This window comes from Nicotiana tabacum, chromosome 2 (genome assembly GCF_000715075.1).
Source record: "Nicotiana tabacum cultivar K326 chromosome 2, ASM71507v2, whole genome shotgun sequence".
In the NCBI taxonomy this organism is placed as follows: Eukaryota; Viridiplantae; Streptophyta; class Magnoliopsida; order Solanales; family Solanaceae; genus Nicotiana; species Nicotiana tabacum.
Genome location: NC_134081.1, coordinates 71,091,568 through 71,112,852, shown reverse-complemented (window position 1 = coordinate 71,112,852; position 21,285 = coordinate 71,091,568). Strand labels below are relative to the sequence as shown.

Sequence of the window (21,285 nt, the reverse complement as noted above, 5' to 3'; positions counted from 1 at the left end):
TTCACTTGATTACAACCTTCTCCCATTTTTAACTATACCATTTAACTCAAAAAAAGAGCTTTGAAACTCTTTAGCTAACCATTTCCATGTTTTATAGGCCAAATATATAGGCATCCCATTAAACTTGTCACCAATTTTTATTTTGACACTTAAACTGAGGTTTGTTCTTATTAAACACTTTTAACTTTATTCAAAGCGTACCTATTGAACACTTCATAACTAACCAACAAAAAATATAGAGCTTCACCCGTGATGACATGGCAAAAATAGCAAAATAAACTAGCAACAAAAAAGAAAAGCTTTTAAGTTAAAAAAGAATTAAAAGAAAAGAAATACTACTTCGGACCCCCCCCCCCTCCCTCCCAACACACAACCATCCAGCGGGTATCTTCTTCCCAAACCCCTCCCCCACCTCATCCTCTTCCCAAGACCCCTCTTCTATCCATCATCTTCAACATCTCCATGCATTCCTTTTCTTCCAGACTTCCACCTTGCTCTACACCCATTTCCACCATCTTCATCATCTTCAACTCTATTATGTTGCTTGTATCCTCCAAAAATTTCGTCGGGTGTGTGTTATATCTGTAAAAAAAAAATAATGCATTTTTGGAAGATCCGAGCAACAACGCTAGATATTATATTGGGAGAACAATTATGCTTGGCAATGCTAGAGTTTCAAATGCAACTTAACACCAATTGATAATTGCTAAGCATTCATTTTAACATATTTCAGGAATTCATCTAAAAATTTGGGGAAGAAAAAATAAAAAGAAATAACTTTTCAAATGAATGGGGATAAACAAGTTCGCAGCATTTAAGGAAGTCCCCCTATATTAGGAGATTCATATCTTACTATAATCTTCAAGAAAACCAGTCATCATTGACAAGATTATTATAACTATACAGTAGGTCATCCCAACATCATTAACAAAAGTAAGCTTCAGTAATTTCACAAATGCATGGAGTTGCTATAATTACCATGTTATATCAACATGAACTTAGTTTCACAAAGGCCAAACAAAAGTTGTACTCTATGTAAATAGAGTCAAATCTCCTATATTAGGAGATTCATATCTTACTATAATCTTCAAGAAAACCAGTCATCATTGACTCAATACAACAGAAAGAATTGGTCATAACCAAACAACAATCGTAATTGTTGGTGCAGTAGCAAACTTACGAGAAAGTTCATTTGGTGTATAAAGGAATCTGAACTCTTACCAGCCAACTCTCACTTGCATCAAGAGCAATGCAACTGACATATGGAAACAACTCCCTCGACTTCTTATCCTTCCGTGGATCAATTATTTGAATACATTTACTAGTTTTGCAATCTAAGACAATTTCATAAATAACAGACAAATAATCAAAACATAAAAAAGAAAGATTCAAATGAGCAAAATCATGTGTAACTTTTAGAGATCGACACAAATTAAACCAAACACGAAAGCAAAGAAGAAAAAGAGTTATCTCCTGATCTACGCAAAACATATGTTAAACTTCATTTATGTTATATTCGATGGAACTCGTCTATATTATGTAGTTGTGGTGTCTTGAATCCTTAAGTTCATTTTTTTTTTGCTTTTGTAATTCCTTATGAAAATAGTGGAACACTATATTAAGTTATAGTCATTACAACTGTCATGCCCCGTATTTTCAAAACAATTTCCTTTTGTATTTGAATCGGTAATGTGCCCAATGTCTGTCCATGACCGCGATATGTAGGGGGCCACATACAACTCCTAGATGAAACACATGCTTAACTACAGAGCAAAATTGTGTCTTTTGTATCTGAATCAATGTTGTGCTTGCCCCAATGTCCTGAGCCCAGTGTTATCAAAGGCGAAAAGCGCAAAAAAGCTCTAAGATCCGTTGGGACTTTAAGCGCAAAGCACAAATAAAGCGTGGGGTTTAATGAAAAAATGCGCAATTGGAGAAAAAGTATATATATATATATATATATATATATATAGTCCAAGACCAATAATTATAAGCATGAATAATACATATACATACAAAAAATTTGAAAAAGAATTACGATAAAATGAAATATCAATTGTTTAGTGTCTCCTTTTCAGGATTACACTCATTGGCAAAGAAAAGTATGTCTTAGAGCCTTGATGCGACACTGAAGCGCCCCCAAAGCGAGGCCAAGCGCTCAACATATTTTGAGCCTTGCTTCAGGGCTTAAGCACGCCTTTGACAACACTGCCTGAGCCGAGGGTCTATTGGAAACAGTCTCTTTATCCTCCAAGGTAAAGATAAGGTCTGCGTACACACTACCCATCCCAAACTCCACGGTGTAAGATAATAGTGGGTATGTTATTGTTGTTGCCCCAATGTCCATTTCATGACCATGATATGCAGGGGCACACATACACTCCTAGATGAAATAAATGCTAAACTATAGAGCTAAAAAGCTGGAATTCTTCGAACTCAGAATTAACAGCCAGAAGTTAGACGACGAAAGATGTAAGAAACTCCTGCAAGGGGAGCACATAGAAAATAGTAATTTGCAGCAATCGACACTATCAACTTCTAATTTATTAAGGCAATGAAAGACACAATTTTAATGAATGCATAAGAACCAAAACATTTATAAGTCTTCCCACTTGGACTTCCTCTCATAATGCAAAGACATTGTGAGTTGTGACAAGTTTGTGCAGCAAACAGATTATTAAGCTGAATGACTTTCAGCATTGCCCATATTCAAATTTAAGAATCGATGCTTCTTGCGTGTCTAAATAAAAAGAGTCGTGTATTAGAAATGAAAGCAATGCCAAGCAAAGGTTTTCAAATATTTAAAGTAGATGTTAGAGGATCCGTCAGTCAACTACAATACCTACGAATAGTCAACACAATCCCACTGATTGAAAAAATTTATACAAGATATTTGCTTCTTCTTTCTTTTTCTTTTTTTGTGATAAGTACACAAGATAATTGCTTCCCTTGTTTACGTATACTAATTAAAAAGAAAATCAGTTAACCTAGTTGTTTGACAACTTAGTTAATTTAATAGATATCTGCCTGCATTTCAATTGCTTGAAGAAATATAAGCCCATAGTTTTCAGTTTTCACTCTAAACAAAAACTTGAACAATCTTACATTTGTGCTAACTCACCTACAATTTTAACGAATACATAAGAACCAAAATTTTTATAAGAACAAATACCTCAATAACAGTGAATCCTCATCGTTGCCATAAAATTTAACATCATAAGCAGGCCCATCATGTCCTTGTACCAGCCAACTAGATTCAGCCACTGGCACCAACGAACTAAACCAAATTCACCAAATAAATTATCAATTCAAACCAAAACTTACCTTCACACTTCGAAAACACTGAGAAAATAGGAGATTCATATCTGCATAAATGCGGGATACTTTGTGCATCGGGCTACCCTTTTTATATCTTATTATCATCTTCAAGTAAACCCAGTTATCATTGACAAGATTATTATAACTATACAGTAGGTTGACCCTCAATAACATTAGCAAAAGTAAGCTTCAGTAATTTCACAATGCAACAGATAGAATTTTTTATCGGTAAATACAACATAAAGAATTGCAGTATAAAAGCTCTAACCAAACAACAATTATAATTGTTGGTGCAGTTTGTTGGTGCAGTCAGAGGCGGACCTATATGGGGCGTAGGGGGGTCACCGGAACCTGCTAGCCTCGAAAAGAACCGTGTATATATATTTGGATATACGACAAGGACCCCTTAAATAATTTTGATGTGCCCCCTCAAACAAAAAGATGGATTGCTCTGCTGGTTGAGCATGCGACATTTATTGCCTTACTAACTATGTGACATGGGTTCATAACCCAATACTAGCCCTTTATTTCATTTTATTTTTTTTCTCTTTGAATTCAAGATAAAATAGTATCCTGTATTTAGTGCTTAACTTGGTTTTTTTTTTTTCTTTATCTTTTCTAAATTTATGAACAATTATTCGGTGTCCCCGCTGCGCTCAAATCCTGGGTCCGCTTCTGGGTGCAGTAGCAAACTTACGAGAACGCTAGTTTGGGGTATAAAGGAATCTGAACTCTTACCAGCCAACTCTCACTTGCATCAAGAGCAATGCAACTGACATATGGAAACAACTCCCTCGACTTCTTATCCTTCTGTGGATCAATTATTTGAATATATTTACCAGTTCTGCAATCTAAGGAAATTCATAAATAACAGAGAATAATAAAACAGAAAAAATAGATCCAAATGAGCAAAATCATGTGTAATTTCCAACTAAGAGAGATAGCTCAAGCCAATAAAAGGCAAAATTGGCCATTCATCAGGCCTTACGCTCTCTTATTTTTATAAAAAAACGAAATGTCCCCGTGGCAGGACTTATGCTCCTCTGACATACCCCATATTCGTACTGTCCCATCCTCTGAACCAGTTATAACCTGAAAATTGCCGAGCGAGAGAAAGAGAGAAGCAAAAAGAAACAAGGCAGAATTAGAATTCAGCCAAAATTCCAGGAACCATTGCTCAACTAAAAGTAAGCCACCCCTCCCACTAAGACTGAGAGAAGAAGAAAAATAAAAATACAAGTCTAAAAATATATTCGATTTCCAAAGAGAACAAAACATGAAGGTGCTGTTGCACTAAAAGAATTTTGAACAATTAAAATTTTCAAGGAACATGATTTTTTCCAGCTCATATGCCAAGTTTAGTTTTAACCTCAAAGTGAAGAGCCAACAACATGGGTATCACACACTCCTATCCCTAACAAAATCTCTTCAAATGGGAGAAATCAAATCTTGGCATAGAGGGAAGGAGAACTAGCCAGCACCATAAGCATTTGGTACATGGAGTCCATAAAATGGAAATGGGAATGACTATACAGAGAGAGAGAGAGAGAGAGAGAGAGAGAGAGAGAGAGAGATAGAGAGAGTATGTGTATGTATATGGGTGAGAGAATGAGAGACAAACAGAAGCTTTACCTGATTGTGAGAATTTCGCTCAACAATGCAATGCAAGTAGTCTGAATGCCCTTTCAAAACCATCTTTATTTCATTCTTCTCCTAAGCACCATAGCTTTAATCAGGTTTTCATGACAGATTTAGAAGAAGCAATGAAGAGAATCGAAGTATAGTCGATGAAGTGAGCCAAAAGAACGAATCAATTAAGAGATATCATAATATGAGCCAACCATACACCTCGAACAAATACATACCACATCCCAGCAGTATGCACAAGAATCACCAGCAGCAGCAAAAATGGATACAATCTACAATGGAACACAAAATATTAAATAAAAATATGTAGACAGGACAACTTTGAGGTAAGTTTTAAAAGGTTGAATCAGAATATCAGACTTGACCTACGCAAGAGAAGAATCCATGCAATATAAATGAACAGAGTTAACAATGTTCGACGCTTTGAACTAACAGCTCTAGCGATGGTACCAGAACCCCGAAGTCCACTCAACATGAATCCCTCGGTAGTCACTTGATTCTTCTCTCCCTATCATCTCCTAGGGTTGTTCCAGGAATCCTTCTCCAAATTTGGTATTCAAAAATCAAATACACAAAACAATATATCGAAATAGAGTAGGTCTAATGTACAAAAGAAGACTGGCCATCCCCCAAAAGCAGTGCACCAAAGAATCTAATGAACAAGACAAATTGTCTGCTACTATGAAGTTCTTTTGTAGTTCATCCACAAATTTAGCACTTCTAGTAGATTGCACAATTTGAAAAAAAATAATAGCTTCCAGCACCACTCTCCACTCTCTTCTTCGTAAGAAGGAAACGAAATGAAATATTGCCTTATTGCTGCACAATACATAGGTTTCAACTACCATCATAATCTAGAGAAGGACCCAAAACATTCCTTCATAACTAAGAGCGTCTGTAGTAAAAGAACTGGTTTGCCTATCAGTATCTAAACAAGCATCTAACTAAGAAAAGATAACTAAACCACAATCTATTTATACCTCCTATGTCCTGGCTGGACCAGCTAATGCATCAACTGAAATCAGACTTATAGTCCTATCCACTCACTCCAAAGTGTCAATCAAGAAGCCACTCAGTTGATTTAAAAGAAAATTAAAGGGCAACAAACCTGAGTATTAATGGCCATGCAATTATTCTTTGGAATTGGAGAAAGTGCACCCCAATGACCTTTGAGATATGAGAACATGGTTAGAACAGAAAAGTAATAATAGTATAAAGTATAAGAAAAGATGCAATAAGTGAACCCTTCACTGTTGTAAGCAATAACTAATTTTCAGATATAAGGCCAAGATAACAAGTCATCTAAAGACTAAACTAGTGTTGAATTAACAGTGGATGTAAAACTTTGATTGCAATTTATTTATTAACTCCCCCCACCCATCCCAGAAAAATAATAGACCTAACAAAAGCGTTGAGGAATCTTCTTAAGCACTAAGTATGCTAACGAGAATATCAGTAAACCATCAAGTAAGCAGGAAGGTTGCAACAAAATGTTTAAACTCCTGAACAACTAATCTTTAGTTGCACATCAATTGCTAAGCATACAATACCAGCACCTACTAGTGATGCCAACGGTCTCAGAAGAGGTAATAAAAAAAAATTATAATGAAATTATTTTACGTTTTTCAGTAACTTACTTTTGTTGAGGATTCACCAAGTCACGCATTGGCTCTGATGTGCCTCATATATAGTGATAACAAGAGGAAAAATAAGCAGAGAAGACTATCCTTTCTTCTTTACATCAAATGGAAGTAGCAAAAATCCAACTCATTGCTGAATTCTCGAACAAACTAATATCAAGTTACATCAACGAGTAAACTCACGACAGACTGCTTATGGGCATTCAAATGTAGGGTAAAAGTAGCATAATGCATTCACCTCAAGGAATTCATATGACTGCCACATACAGAAAAAGGGTGTTAATTCAATAAATTTTGGTCTATGGCTAAGCTAGTATCTCAGAGGCACACAACATACATAATGTGGGAACCAAACAGGACCATGCTTCAAGTGTGAGAGTTAGAAAGACACAGAACAAAATTACATTCCAAAAAAAAAAAAAAGGCAAGAACATTTGAAGACTAGTATCTACCAGTTTTTCAGGTGGTGGGGAAGTGTCTTTCCTCACTTCTTTGTCATTCAATTAACATAATTTGTGCCAGTTTGGCACTGGTATGTCAACTCCTTTTTTCATCTCTTTTTCCTATTTTTTCTCTAAAACTAATTTTTATCGATAAAAAGAATACTCAAGACATTTTTCCCGGAGACCTCTGCCTTAAGACCTTTTTGTAGGCATTAAGAAAATCACATACAACCACAACCTAGATTCCTGCATGGGCACAAATATATGCTTGCATATTTTTTTGTACTCATGTCAGACACGTAGTCTTAAAAAAAACAATTGGAACGAACTCCAGTCCAACCAGATGGTGTCGCAAGTCATGTCCTTGATACTGAACACTAAGTGTCCTTCAATCAGACAGCAAAAAGTCTATTAGATGTGTCAATTATTCCCACTTCAATAACTTTCTCGTTTGGTACGAGGAATAAGGGATAACTAATCCCGAGATTAAAATTGAGATGAGTTTATCCCCGTTTGGTTGGGATAAAATCGTGGTATAGCTAATCCCAGGATTAGTTATCCCGGGATTGTAGTATTTTTTCTATCCTATGGGAAGGTGGGATAATTAATCCCGGAATAACTAATTCCGGGATAATTAATCATGTGATAACTTATTTCCCAACCAAACCACCTCTTAAGACATAATTTCAGAAGATATAATGGCATTCTTTAGGTAGTAACAAGTATTACAAAATTAACCTTGCATACTAGAGATCGACACAAATTCAACCAAACATGAAAGCAAAGAAGAAAAAGAGATGTCTCCTGCCCTACGCAAAACATATGTTAAACTTCATTTATGTTATATTCGATGGAACTCTTCGTCCCAGTTCCTGCAGTCCATCGCTGTTACCATCCATACCAGAATATTTCGGGGTTTAGTGAATCAGGGTTTAGCTGAAAATCTTGACGAAGAACCGGGAGTTTGGATAATTCGCGATTAGCGACATCATTTCCTCTTGGTTGGAAGTGGAGGGTGCTCCCACTGGAGCAACCCACTCTTTGTGGTGCTTAATTACATAATATAGTAATTAAATTGACCTATTTATTTACGTAACAAAATGAAAAATATATGTTTAGAATATATATTTTCTTAATAAATATCTATACTAATGAATAAAAAAAGCTAGTAAAATATAAAATTGTGTTCAACAACTATGCAAAGTAAAAATAAAAATTAAGAAGTCGCAAAACTATATGAAAGCATATCATAAGCAACATGTTGAAAGGTTGAAAAATACAAATTAGAGAAATAGAAGAAAAATAGTGTAAAAAGAATAATAATATGTTTGACAAAAGAAAAATAAAATAGAATGAATTGGTTATCTTAACTTCTTATTACATAGTGTAACTGCCACACATTCGCAATTACACCCAATTTGTCAAAATGTGTGATTACAGACAATTACACACATATTCAATTTCAAGTTGACTTTCCAAACATGCTCAAACTATCCAAAGCGATAAATGCAATAAAACCTTTAATATTTCTAATTTTTTTATTTGCTTAAACAAATTATCTATCAAATTGTACAACAAAATGTTATTTTCTTAATTTGTTTTTAACTTTTTTTTTCCAGATCCCACTTGTGGAATATACTGAATTTGTTGTTGTTTTTTAGCTTTTTATTTTTAAAATTTTATTGAAAAAATGACATTGTATAGCCTCTATAAAAATAATAGCCAACAAAATGTATAAAATTTATATATTTTTTATCTATATATATACATTCTATATGTTATATACAAATATTATACAAGTTTTATATATTTTTTTGGCTATCATATGTAAATAATTTCTGACGTAGTCTAAAAGTATTAATACCCCAATTTTATTTGCTAAAGCGATACTAAATGCAACAAAAACACCGTTATTTCCAAAATTTTCCAATTTATTAATTTTTGAAAAAACAAAATCATTTAATAAAGTGTTGCTAAATGATAGTATACTTTTTTGAAATATTCCACCGAATTGGACCATCGACATTCCTACCCAAGGATGTACATAATCGCGTTTATGCTTGTTTGCCCTTTACCAGAGTATATTAATCCGTGTTCCCATTTCAACAGCAAGTACACTTTAAAAATTGGACGATTCTTATTTATTCAGCTTAACTACATTTCTAGGATTTACACTTCCTAGTAACTTTTTAGTTTTCCATTAAGAAGCTACTCATTTTAAGACACTCATTCCTGCATTTTAGGGCAAAGATAAAATAATTACATAATAGAATTAGCGATCTAATGTTTCTACCGTTCTGTATAGACAGTATATATGGTCAAGTAGTACCTTTAAGCAGGCACGAGATAGATCTCTTATTTTTGCTAGGAAAATGTAGCTACCCAAGAATCAATCAATGCAAAGGACACTAAATTTTCCTTAGCCTCAACATCAAATATATATAATAAAGAAAAGAGAAGACAAGCAGCTCTTTCCTCTTAAATGAAGAAGTCAGATACTCTGGTTTTTCTACTACTTTTACATGTCCAACAAAAAAAAAGTACAAGAGAACTTAAATAGCATAAATTCAAGGAGCTAGTAACCATGTTCAATGAGCCTCACGAAATGTTAACATAAAGCCCAAAGCTTAGTACCAAAAGGATGTTCGATCAGATCACTGCATATCCGAATCTTTCTTTGGCTGCATATATTAATTGCATAAGAGAGAATTAAATGCTAAAATTTGACAATTCCATCAGCACAATGGGAGATGGTAATTCTTCTAAGGGCACAACACGAATCATATCCAAGACACTAAGGTAAATCAGGTTTTCTAAAACATTTTCCATGTTCATCTCTGCATCATCCTTGTCCGTGGAAGATGTTTCAATAAGGAAAAATAATTATAACTATAATTAACGAGATAGTAGGGTAGTGCTGATCTAATTAGTTTTCCCCCATTCCATGTATTTGCAGCTTTCCACAAACAAAACAAAAAAATCATGAGCCAATTATAGACCTGCATGCAATAACATAATCACGACAAAGCAACATGGAGCATTCATCCTGTGAAAGGTGTACAAATCATACTTTAAAAGGTGTGAGCTACGGCATTTGGGGTGCGAAAATGCTGAAAGCTGGTGTTGATCACGGTTTCTGCCCATAAAACTTGGCTTCCGCTACTGAATCAAAGGCTTATATGATTCTCCAAAATTTAGTAATATTGATGGGTAGTTAACAAGTTTGTAAAATAAAATATCAAATTACTCATTGTTTTCAAATTCGTTCTCATAATCTTTATCTGTGGTTTCATTTAAAGGTTTCAAATTGAAGGATCCCAGAAAATTGTAACAATCTGACCAAAAATCAAGAGATTCAGATATAAAGAATTATTAGAAAATACAAATCAGACCCCAAATTGACATGTAGTTATATAATAAAAACTCAATGCAATTGAAGGATATTACATAACCAAATATCAGGGAACAATTATGCATATAAATGAAATTCATCAGCACAACTTCAGATCAAGGAATAATTATGCATACAAATGAATTTAATCACCAAAATTCAGATCACATAGATTTTGAAAATCGTCTAGTAGAGAGATAACTCTCAATTTCGTTATCACACAATATATGCCTAGCTGTGATTCAGACAATTCCAAGAACTTTCACTCTATACTCATTTCCTCTAGCTTCTCTTCATTGAGCCCAACCCCATGTGCCCGACAATAAATAACAGACTTGATCATGAACTTTTGAAGATCAGGACATCTAATCTTTTGAAAGTGGAAAGAGAAAAGGATTTAGTGACAGCCTGCTGTGTCAAGTTAAAGAGCACAGAAGAAAAGCAAATTTCTCCTGACAGGAGAAGGGGATAGAAAAGAGTCAAATTCCGGGGGCAACGGAGATGGTATAGACTAAACTTATAAGTTTAAATTAGGAATGATAATGTGATAACAGAGACAAGGGGGTTCAGATTGATTGTAGCGGAACCAGGTGGACCCGGGGGGGAGCCTAATTCAAATTCCTCATTCTTGTTTTCTATCGGTACAACGGACTTACTTCTAGCAAGAAAAAAAGCTTTCCCCATCCTTCACTTCCAAAAGCTTTAATTCAATTCAATCGTCTTTAAAGTCGGCATATGCTAAGGTTAAGTTATCAGATGACCAAATGCAATTCTTACAAAAATGGTTATTTTCGGAGCATGGAAGAGATATGGGAACTGATGAATGGAAGTCACGGTTAAGGGAATGTTTCTCTTTCTAAATTCTCCCTAAAAGAGCACATAGCAACTATATCACATCAATTGTCACAAGTTGGTTCCTAAAGGATGCTCATTTGTTCACACTTAGTCTATGTTGCAGCTTCATTACTTGGCACTCATGGTGGATCTTAGTTATTATTTGTAGGTAAGGACTTGGAGACTCAAGAATAAACACGTTAAAACATTAGAAAGATATATCAACATGTTTAAACATCAGAAGAAACATAAGAATAGTCTAACAGATCTCATAAGAACCTATACCTGGGGCCTGACGATAGGAAAGTCCAAATGACCATCTAAATCTCTCACCACCTTAGCTTGAAAATAGTCCTTTTCCCCTTTTTGTGTCTTGACCGAAAGGGTAATATAGAAAATGAAGCTACGACCGCCCTCTCCATTCACCTTCAAAATATCATCAACCTCCCAACAGGTGCTCTAAAACCAGTACAAAGGTAAATTTCTTAGTTACCAAGAAGAAAAAAAAGGAAAAAAGAGCTGACAAGACAAATGAAAGTGTGGCTCGAGCTTACATTAGTATCATTGTATTTCTTAAGTGCCTTTTCCGCATAACCCTTCAACATGACGAGATTCTCAGGATCGGTCAAGTAGTACGGCATTGGGAAAACTGTAACCATCAGGCTAGGTCCTGGATAGTCTTTAATATCAAATCCCTAACAAAGTACACGCAACAAATGAGACATAAAAATCACCTTTATTTCCTTATAAGAAGAGATAGAAATCACCTATTGCAACCACTTTGTTCTTGTGACAAGTTAACCTCCAAATAATTGATCCATATAATTGCAAAAGTTTTTCCATGCAAGTTTTTCAAGAATATATTATGCAATTGTTAATAATATTGATGACTTATATTTTCCTGATTCATGAAGGATGCTTATGTAATGGGGGGGGGGGGCAGGGGGGAATTGAATGACAATTTCAAACAAGGGATAAATGAGGTACCTCGCTCTCCCTGATCTGTTGGAGGTACTTGTCCCAAACAGCTTCATCAATCTCTTCTTCTGAATCATACCCATCAATATACTGAGCTTTTACGGGACTGGACATACCATCCTCATCACCGGCGGAAGTCGAAGTCTTGCAATCGACCTCTTCACCAAGTTTCTGTTTCTTCTCTGGCGGGGTCTCCGTAGCGTCAGAGAAATCTCCGCTACGAACCCCTGCTACTGACGAGGAAGTAACGTTCTGAGGTATTGTCGGTGGCGGCGGTTCACGAATCATGTCACTTCTCTTGGCAAACCCTATAATCACCCAATTCGGATCACAAAGCGCTACAGCCTACCCGGAATTTATGAGAAGTCCTTTTGTTCTGAGGGATTAGGTTTTTGTTGGAGGCCCGCATCTGGTTTAAAGGTCTCAAATGAGACGACATGTGTCACTTTTGCTTTTGAAGTTTTTTCGGCCTCGTTAAAATTATATTTTAACAACTCAAATATAATGGTATTAATTCAACAACTCAAATAAAATAAACTCAAGATATGCAAAATAAAACTCATTACCCTCAAAATCGGATAACAATTAAATTTGTAAGTGATTTTGAGTATATGTGAATTAACTTGACACAAAACGATAAATTAAATTGCAATTGAAATAAACAATGATAAAGTAAATTCAAACCACACGAATTGAACAGTTACAGTCTTGGGAGGTCAGCCACCCTCGAACTGGATGCACTACGATCGGTATCAAGATATAGCTCAAATAAGAACTTAAAGAGAAAAATAATGTATTGTTTTGAAATGTGTGTTACAATGTCTTAAACGAATTATCAGACCCCTTTTTATATAGTAGGAGAGTCTTACTTTAGGTACAATTCTATAAACGGTAAAAATCTCTTGATTTGCTGATTGCCGATTCCTTATTGATACGTGTCGAGACTCCCGTCGTAATATCCGATCGGTCACAGATATTTTGGTCTTCTGTTGGTTATGCTAACAATGTTTCTTCGAGCTCGTTCGGGGTGAGGGTCGATTCCGGGATCACAGACTCAATGTTCTCGAAGACAAACATTCTGACCTCGGGTTTTGGTCCAGAGGGACTTGGGGTCGATCTTTAGTCCCTCATGTTCCGAGCCCCGATCTACCATGTCATAGACGAGTCCGATTTCGACCGTATACAGATAGTCCCCTCATTTTTGGAGTGTAGACGACGAAAAACGATATGAGCTTCTGATTCTCACTTCGATACCCTGCGACAGAAACGACAAAATAAATGAAACGTCACATCAGTCAAGTCTTAATGGTATTAAATGCTTGTCAGTTGCCGGTCGGCCACTCCTGGATGCGAACCGTTGTTTGAAAACTATAAGTACCCCTTTCTTTATTCATTCAAACTTTACATCCAAACCCTCTACCTTTGTTCCTTAGCAATCTCTATACTTTTTGGCGTCTTGTGAGATCTTTTGTGAGAACTTTTGCTCGTCTTCATCCCAAACCATCAAGTGTACTCCTTTAACTTCCTCTTTTTCCTTTTTTCCCCTCCATTTTAAAAGAAATGGCGAAGACTTCAAAAACAGTTCCCCAAAAAGAAACTTCTTCTACATCACGGGCGGTTGTCTAGGAGACCGTTTCGCGTACCGTTGTCGAGGAACCAGTAGCGGAACCCCCCTTGAACACGTTCATCCCTGGTGGATGCTCAGTAACCGTCTATTTCAAGGTTGAAAAACCTTCCTCCGTACCAAGCCGGTGTGAGGAGGTCTCGAGATACGTATGTCACGACCCAACTGGAGGGTCATGACTAGCACCCTGGCCATACTTGCCGAGCACCAACGTACATTTTATCTAACCTTCCTTATTATCTTTAAGGGCCGACAAGATCAATATAAATAGTAGACATGGATCATGAACATCCAACAATGAAAGATAATGTCATGAACATATATAACATGGGATGACAAGACTGTCAAGAAACTATATATAAGGTACGAGCTATCATGATGCCATGAAAGACTATACAACAAAAATCAGTCGAAAAGGCATTCTAAACCATACATAAGTCGACACCTGTCTATGAGCCTCTAAAGGAACATAAGTGCTACAACATTGCCGGAACAGGGCCCCGACATACCCATAATATCTATAACAAAAATGCATACCAAGACCACGGCAAGTCCGGAGAAGGGATCTCGCCAATAACCGCTGAACTGGACAGCCTACTGTGGTGGGGGAGCTACGTCTACCTGTCTATCAGGACCTGCAGCATGACATGCAGCGTCCACAAATAAAAAGGACGTCAGTACGAATAAAGTACTGAGTATGTGAGGCAAGAAAGCATAAGTAAGAACAGTAATGTAAACAGGGATAGAGAATATATAACCTGTGACATCTGGGTACCTCTGAGGGCTACTGACATGAAATACATGATACATACATATATATACATAAACTTTTAAAACATACGCCTTTGTGGGCATCACCATCATCATATCGTACCCGGCCATAATAGGCTCGGTAAAACGTACCCGGCCATCATAGGGCTCGGTAGAATCGTACCCGGCCATGTGGAGCTCGGTAAAACCCAACTGATCAGTGGTTGCACAATAGGTGCCGTACCCGGCCGACTATAGTGTGGCTCGGTAGAGTAAAATAGATACATATATATGATGCATGCTGGACTCATTGGAATCATATTTTGAACCTTTCGGAGTGACGTAAGGTCGGTATCCTTCGTACACGTTATTAGGATTAACTCTTCATCAAGAATCTTATAAGAATCAGGAACTACCAATAACATTGATAATATAAGAATAAGAGAAGTAACATCAATATCAATCGTTTCATAAGAAGGGCAGCAATGTAAGTACTGCTAGCTTCTAAGAGTAGAGTATCTTTGGGAGCTCGTTCATTGCATTATGTACAATCGGAGTCGTGCAAAAGAATGAAGGGGATAGCCTCACATACCTTGTATATACTTCCCAACCTCAAGCTATGCAAATGTCACGACTCCTTAGTCTACAATAAGACAAATGACACTATCATTATCGTTTAAGCGTCGTAACTATTATATATCGACCACAACCTATTTTACGATGAAACGGATAGCACCTCCCCTATTGATATGACTTCCCACAAGTCAATACAATCACCAAACAGCCCAAACAACATCATTAATAATCATATTGAGCCTCCAAAACAGTCTACCAACCAACAACATTACTACCAAGCCTTTCGATATATATTTCACAAGTTCTAGCTTCAACGACTTAGCTGCAACTTGGATAATCTTAAATATATATAGAGTAAGAGGTTCCTTACCTTTAAACAGAAAGAACAACTCCAATTTGACCTTAATTTTCCACGAAATATCCCTTCAATTCTGCCACAAGAACAAGGAAGCGAAACTAGCAATTAATTCGGGTTTTTCGGCACTAGAATTACTTTAGAAGACTTGAAATCACCTAGGGTTGATATTAAAAACTTGAAGGTGTATTTACAGGACATAAAACACTTAAAACAACCTCCCACACGAGCTGGAACAACACAAAAATCAGCAACAACAAGAAGAACAAGAAACTTACTAGCGCCACGAGATTCCCGACATTTGATTTGTGTTGTTTGCCCTTTGTTTGGGTCTTGGATCATGAGAGAACCTTGAGAGACTGTTTTTAGGGTTATAAGGTCTGAATATACTGAAAAATAATGACTTAAAACGGGGTTGAGGTATCTTATATATGTCCATATGTCTTAAACCGCCTTTGTGGGCCCCATAGAGAGCAGCTTGACGTACTCTCGCAAAAACACGAATATCTCTCTATTCCGAGATCGTATCGACGAACGGTTTAATGCGTTGGAAATTAGACTCATAGATCTTCAAGGATCACCCCATAATTCCAAGCACATTGGGAGAAAAATGCAGTAACATTCGACCTAAAGTTTAAGTAAAATTATAAACCTAAGTTGCGACAACTTTTATCGACTTTTGTTTCATAACTCGCTTGACTTCAAGACTTATGATGCGGATATTATATGATTCAAATACATTAAAACAAGACCTCTTGGGAAAATTAATCACCTTTAGTGTTACCCGAAAATACGGGTTACAACATCCTTGATTTATTTAACTTCAAATACTTGTTAACCACTCTTATACACCCTTGTATCGTTTAAGACCAATAGGATTAACTTCTTATCATCTCAAAGATAATCTCTTCTTGGATTTACGTCGACTAACTTACGGCGTGATCTATGGTATGCGAATTTGGGCTGTAACAACGTATGCTCGATTACTCAATAAATCCTCCCCACGATCAAAAAGGATTGCAATTGGGTTGACAAGCACGTTGTGGTTCCCACACTCGATGAAGATATCACCACCCACGTCGAGGGATACTTAAGTGTTTACACTTATCCCTTTACGTTGGGTTCATTGGATCCGGTCATCATAGACTTCTGCAAAAGATACGAGGTATGCCTCATTCAAATTCACCCTTCTTTCTAGAGGATCGTGATCCTTCTTCAGTTCTCTGTGAGCAAGATCGATGGATGCTCGTTCACCATCGACCACCCCATGCGCCTATACAGTCCCCGACTCTTTCGGGGGGACTTATCAAGATCGCGCATCGGGCTAGTAAAGCCTTGTTCTCGAGTATCGATGAAGATCAGGATCAAGGTTGGCTAGGTCATTTTGTCAGAGTGAGGACATCAGACTTGATCCCAACTGAGCACATGCCGTTAATCGAGAAGTGGAATATAAAGTGGAATATAGTGCACCAGGCTTCCCTTTTTTTTTTAATCGGTGCTTTGTGGTGGTGCAGGTGTTGCTCGGGTCCCAAATGCAGTCCCTCGACTCAAGGAGTGGGTCGAGGGCATCGTGTCACAACCTTCGATTATAATATCTTTTGATCCACTATTTTTGGGCGGCCAACCGGACAAGGGCAGCTTCACGCCTTTCATCTAATAGCTCCAGGATCGTACTCATGGCCTCGTCATTTGAATCCTTGGTTGCGTATCGGAACCTAAGACTTGGTTCTCCGACTTCGACCGGTATTAGAGATTCGGCGCCGTAAACCAACGAAAACGGGGTGGCCTCGGTACTGAACTTCGAGGTCGTACGGTACGCCCATAGGATTTCGTACAGGATTTCCTTCCATTTTCCTTTAGCATTGGTTAACCTCTTTTTAAGGTTTTGGAGTATGATCTTGTCAGTCGATTCTGCTTGTCCGTGCCCACTAGGGTGGTGGGTTGTTGATAGGATTTTTTTGATCTTATGGTCTTCAAGAAACTTTCTTACTTTGATATAGATGAATTGTTTCCCGTTGTCGCACATGATCTCAGCCGGCATTCCGAACCGGCATATGATGTGGTCCCAAATGAAATCTATGACTTCCTTCTCCCTAACCTTCTCATATGCCTGAGCTTCCACCCACTTAGTAAAATAGTTAGTCATAAATAATATAAATTGAGCCTTACTGGGTGCCCATGAAAAGGGGCCAACGATGTCCATTCCCCACTTCAGGAACAACCATGGTGACAAAACCGAATGCAGCAGCTCCCTGGGTTGATGAATCATCGGAGCATGTCTTTGGCCATTCATCACATTTTCGTATGAACTCCTTTGCATCCTTTTCCATGTCGATCTAGTAATAGCCGGCTCTGATTATCTTTCGAACTAGTGATTCGATGCCCGAATGATTTCTGCATGTGCCCTCGTGAACTTCTCTCAGAACGTATTCAGTATCTCCCTGCCCTAGACATATCACTAGTACGCCATAGAACGTTCTTCTGAACAATTTTCTATCTTTGGAGAAGCTAAATCGCGCTACCTTCGTACTCAAGGCCCTCGTTTCTTTTGGATCCGAGGGCAGTTTTTCGATTTTTAGATATTTTATATATTTGTTCCTCTAATCCCAAGTTAGGCTTGTAGAGTTTATCTCGGCGTGACCCTCTTCCACTACCAATCTCATGAGTTGTACGACTGCCCCCGAGTTGAGTTCGTCGTCCTCGACCGATGACCCTAAGTTAGCAAGGGCATCGGCCTTACTGTTTTGATCCGGAGATATGTGTTGCAAAGTCTACTCCTTGAACCGATGTAATGTTACCTACAACTTATCTAGGTACCTTTGCATTCATTCTTTTCTGACCTCGAATGTCCTATTAACTTGGTTCATCATGAGGAGGGAGTCGCACTTAGCTTCGATCACCTCCACCCCAAGCTTTTGGCTAGTTCGAGACCTGCAATCATGTCATCATATTCAGCCTCATTGTTAGTCAATTTCACAGTCCTAATAGATTGCCTAACTACATTGCATGTTGGTGGCTTCAATACGATGCCAAGTCCGGACCCTTTTGTGTTTGAGGCGCCGTCCATAAAGAGGGTCCAGATTCCCGAGGAGGTCCCTGAGTTGATTAACAACTCTCTTTCGACCTCGAGTATTAGGGCCAGCGTATAGTCGACCACTAAATCTACCAAAATTTGAGATTTAATGGTTGTCCGGGGTTGATATTAAATATTGTACCCGCTGATTTCCACGGCCTATTTGGCCAATCGCCCCGAGATCTCAGGTTTATGCATTATATTTTGCAATGGGTAAGTAGTCACAATACATATAGGATGACATTGAAAATATGGTTTCAGCTTCCTAGAGGCGATTAACAAAGCGAGTGCCAATTTTTCTAGGTGAGGGTACCGAGTTTCGGCCTCACCTAGAGTCCGGCTAACATAGTAAATTGGAAATTATGTACCTTGCTCTTCCCAGACCAGGACTCCACTTACCGCTCTCTCTGATATCGCCAAGTACATGTATAATTGTTCGTCTGCCTTCGGTGTGTGAAGCAGTAAGGCCCGTTGGCACTCCAGGGTTCATGGGCAGTTATTCTTCTTCTTCTTCAGTAGTTGGAAGAATCGGTGGCTCTTATCAGAGGACCTCGAGATGAATCGCCCCAAGGCTTCTATACGTCCGGTTAATATGTGCATGACCTTCACATTGTCCACAACCGTGATATCCTCGATGGCTTTGATCTTGCCAAGGTTGATCTCGATTCCTCGATTGGATACCATGAATCTGAGGAATTTACCTGATCCGACTCCAAACGCGCATTTCTATGGGTCCAGCTTCATATTGTACTTCTTCAATATGCTGAAAGTTTCCTGCAAATGTTTTAAATGGTCCTCTGCTCGTAGGCACTTGACCAATATATCGTCAATGTAAACCTCTATTGATTTTCCTATTTGTTCCTCGAACATCCGGTTTACTAGGTGTTGATAAGTGGCACCTGCATTTTTTAATCTGAATGGTATCACGTTATAGCAGTATGTGCCGTACTTAGTGATAAAAGAGGTTTTTTCCTGATCATCCGGGTTCATTCGTATTTGGTTGTACTCGGAGTAGGCATCGAGAAAACTAAGGTCTCGTGGTCGGCTATGGAATCGATCATGCGATCGATGTTGGGTAAAGGGAAGGATTCCTTGGGACATGCCTTATTCAAATCCTTATAGTCTACACACATTCTTAATTGATTCCCTTTTTAGAGACTACCACTATGTTTGCTAACCAATCTGGGTATTTAACCTACCAAACGAACCCTATTTTAAGCAGTTTAGATACCTCATCCTTGATGAAAGAATGTTTGACTTCAGACTGGGGTGTCCTCTTCTGCTTGACCGGGTGGAATTTTGGGTCTAAGCTTAGCTTGTGAGTGGTTATCTCTAGCGGGATCCTTGCCATATCAACATGGGACCAAGCAAAAAAATCTATGTTAGCTATAAGAAATTGAATGAGTTTTTTCTTGAGCTCGGGACTTAACCTCGTGCCCAGGTATAACTTCCGATCGGGTAGATGCTCGATCAATATAACCTGTTCCAGCTCCTCGCCCATTGATTTAGTTGTGTCGGAATTATCGGGGACTATAAAAGATCCGGGAACCCCATAATCATCGTCTTCATCAGTCCCCTACTTCTCCGGTTGGATCGTGGCCGGTGTCGATAATTGCTATTTAGCCTCTTGCTTTGCGACCGAAATTGGTTCCTTTGATGTTGTAAATGCGGATATCTGAATCACCTCTTCAACGCAAACATTTTCTTTGCAGCTGGTTTTTCTCCGTAGATTGTGTTAATCCCTCCAGGCATTGGGAATTTTAACACTTGGTGAAGAGTCAAGGGCACTGCCCTCATGTTGTGGATCCATGGCATTCTGAATAGAGCATTGTACCACATGTCTCATTCGATCAAGTAAAACTTGGCCTCCTGGATGGTCCCGACGACATTAACTGGTAATGTTATCTCCTCATTAGTGGTTTCACATGCCATGTTGAATCTGTTTAGAACTCGGTCTGTAGGTACAATTTGATCTTATAGGCCGAGCTGATCTACGACTCTCGATCGGATGATGTTGGTCGAGCTACCTGGATCAATTAACACACGCTTAACTCGAGATTTATTTATGAGCACAGATATTACTAGTGCATCATTTTATGGCTGCACAATCTCTTCTGCGTCCTCGTCGTTGAAAGACAAGGTTCCTTCTGGTATGTAATCTCGAGTCTATTTTCCCCTTGTGATGGATACTTTGGTGCGCTTCAATATCGGCCCTTGAGGGACATCGACCACACCGATGATTATGTTAATTACGTATTGAGGTTCTTCTTGTTCGGTCTATTTACTAAAATCCCTATTTCTGAAATGATTCTTGGCTTGGTCACTCAGGAATTCCCTAAGGTGCCCGTTGTTGAATAACCGGGCTACTTCCTCTCTCAACTGTCGGCAATTCTCTGTTCTATGGCCGTGAGTGCCATGATATTTGCACATTTGGTTAGGATCCCTTTGATCTGGATCGAATTGTAGAGGTCGAGGCCATTTTGTGTCCTTGATGCATCCGATAATTGATACGATGGCAGCAACATCTACGTTAAAGTTGTATTCAGATAACCTTGGTGCTTCTTTAGGCCCGATAGGCCTGTCGAAACCGTTCTTGCTCATGAGTCCCCAGTTGCTCTAACCTCGATCATTTCTCCTTTCATTTCGCATAGAATTC

General features: G+C 38.0%; 1 protein-coding gene across 11 annotated transcripts; it reads right to left on the bottom strand.

The window, feature by feature from the left end:
- Window positions 1-253: 253 nt before the first annotated feature.
- LOC107775864 (uncharacterized) lies at window positions 254-12,665 on the bottom strand. 11 transcript variants are annotated; one of them, XM_075233890.1, is made up of 10 exons: window positions 12,261-12,664; window positions 11,828-11,968; window positions 11,559-11,732; window positions 5,184-5,237; window positions 4,951-5,031; window positions 4,371-4,410; window positions 4,057-4,169; window positions 3,173-3,277; window positions 1,222-1,334; window positions 254-582 (listed from the first exon to the last, which is right to left on the bottom strand). In XM_075233890.1, exons 1-8 carry the CDS (start codon window positions 12,537-12,539, stop codon window positions 3,257-3,259), a joined length of 903 nt encoding a protein of 300 aa, XP_075089991.1. In that variant the 5' UTR covers window positions 12,540-12,664; the 3' UTR covers window positions 254-582; window positions 1,222-1,334; window positions 3,173-3,256. The 11 variants fall into 11 exon arrangements, with proteins under 11 accessions (XP_075089991.1, XP_075090005.1, XP_075090008.1 ...); XM_075233904.1 differs by having other exon boundaries at window positions 4,057-4,162; XM_075233907.1 differs by having other exon boundaries at window positions 4,057-4,128.
- Window positions 12,666-21,285: the final 8,620 nt, after the last annotated feature.

Excerpts from the sequence above, each read along its gene's own strand:
- LOC107775864 (XM_075233886.1), bottom strand. The coding sequence starts at position 12,539 with ATGATTCGTGAACCGCCGCCACCGACAATACCTCAGAACGTTACTTCC. Across the intron at positions 5,238-11,558 it reads TTCCTATCGTCAGGCCCCAG|ATTGTATCCATTTTTGCTGC; the intron begins GTATAGGTTCTT and ends GTTCCATTGTAG. Across the intron at positions 4,170-4,370 it reads TGGGACAGTACGAATATGGG|ATTGCAGAACTGGTAAATAT; the intron begins GTATGTCAGAGG and ends GAATTTCCTTAG.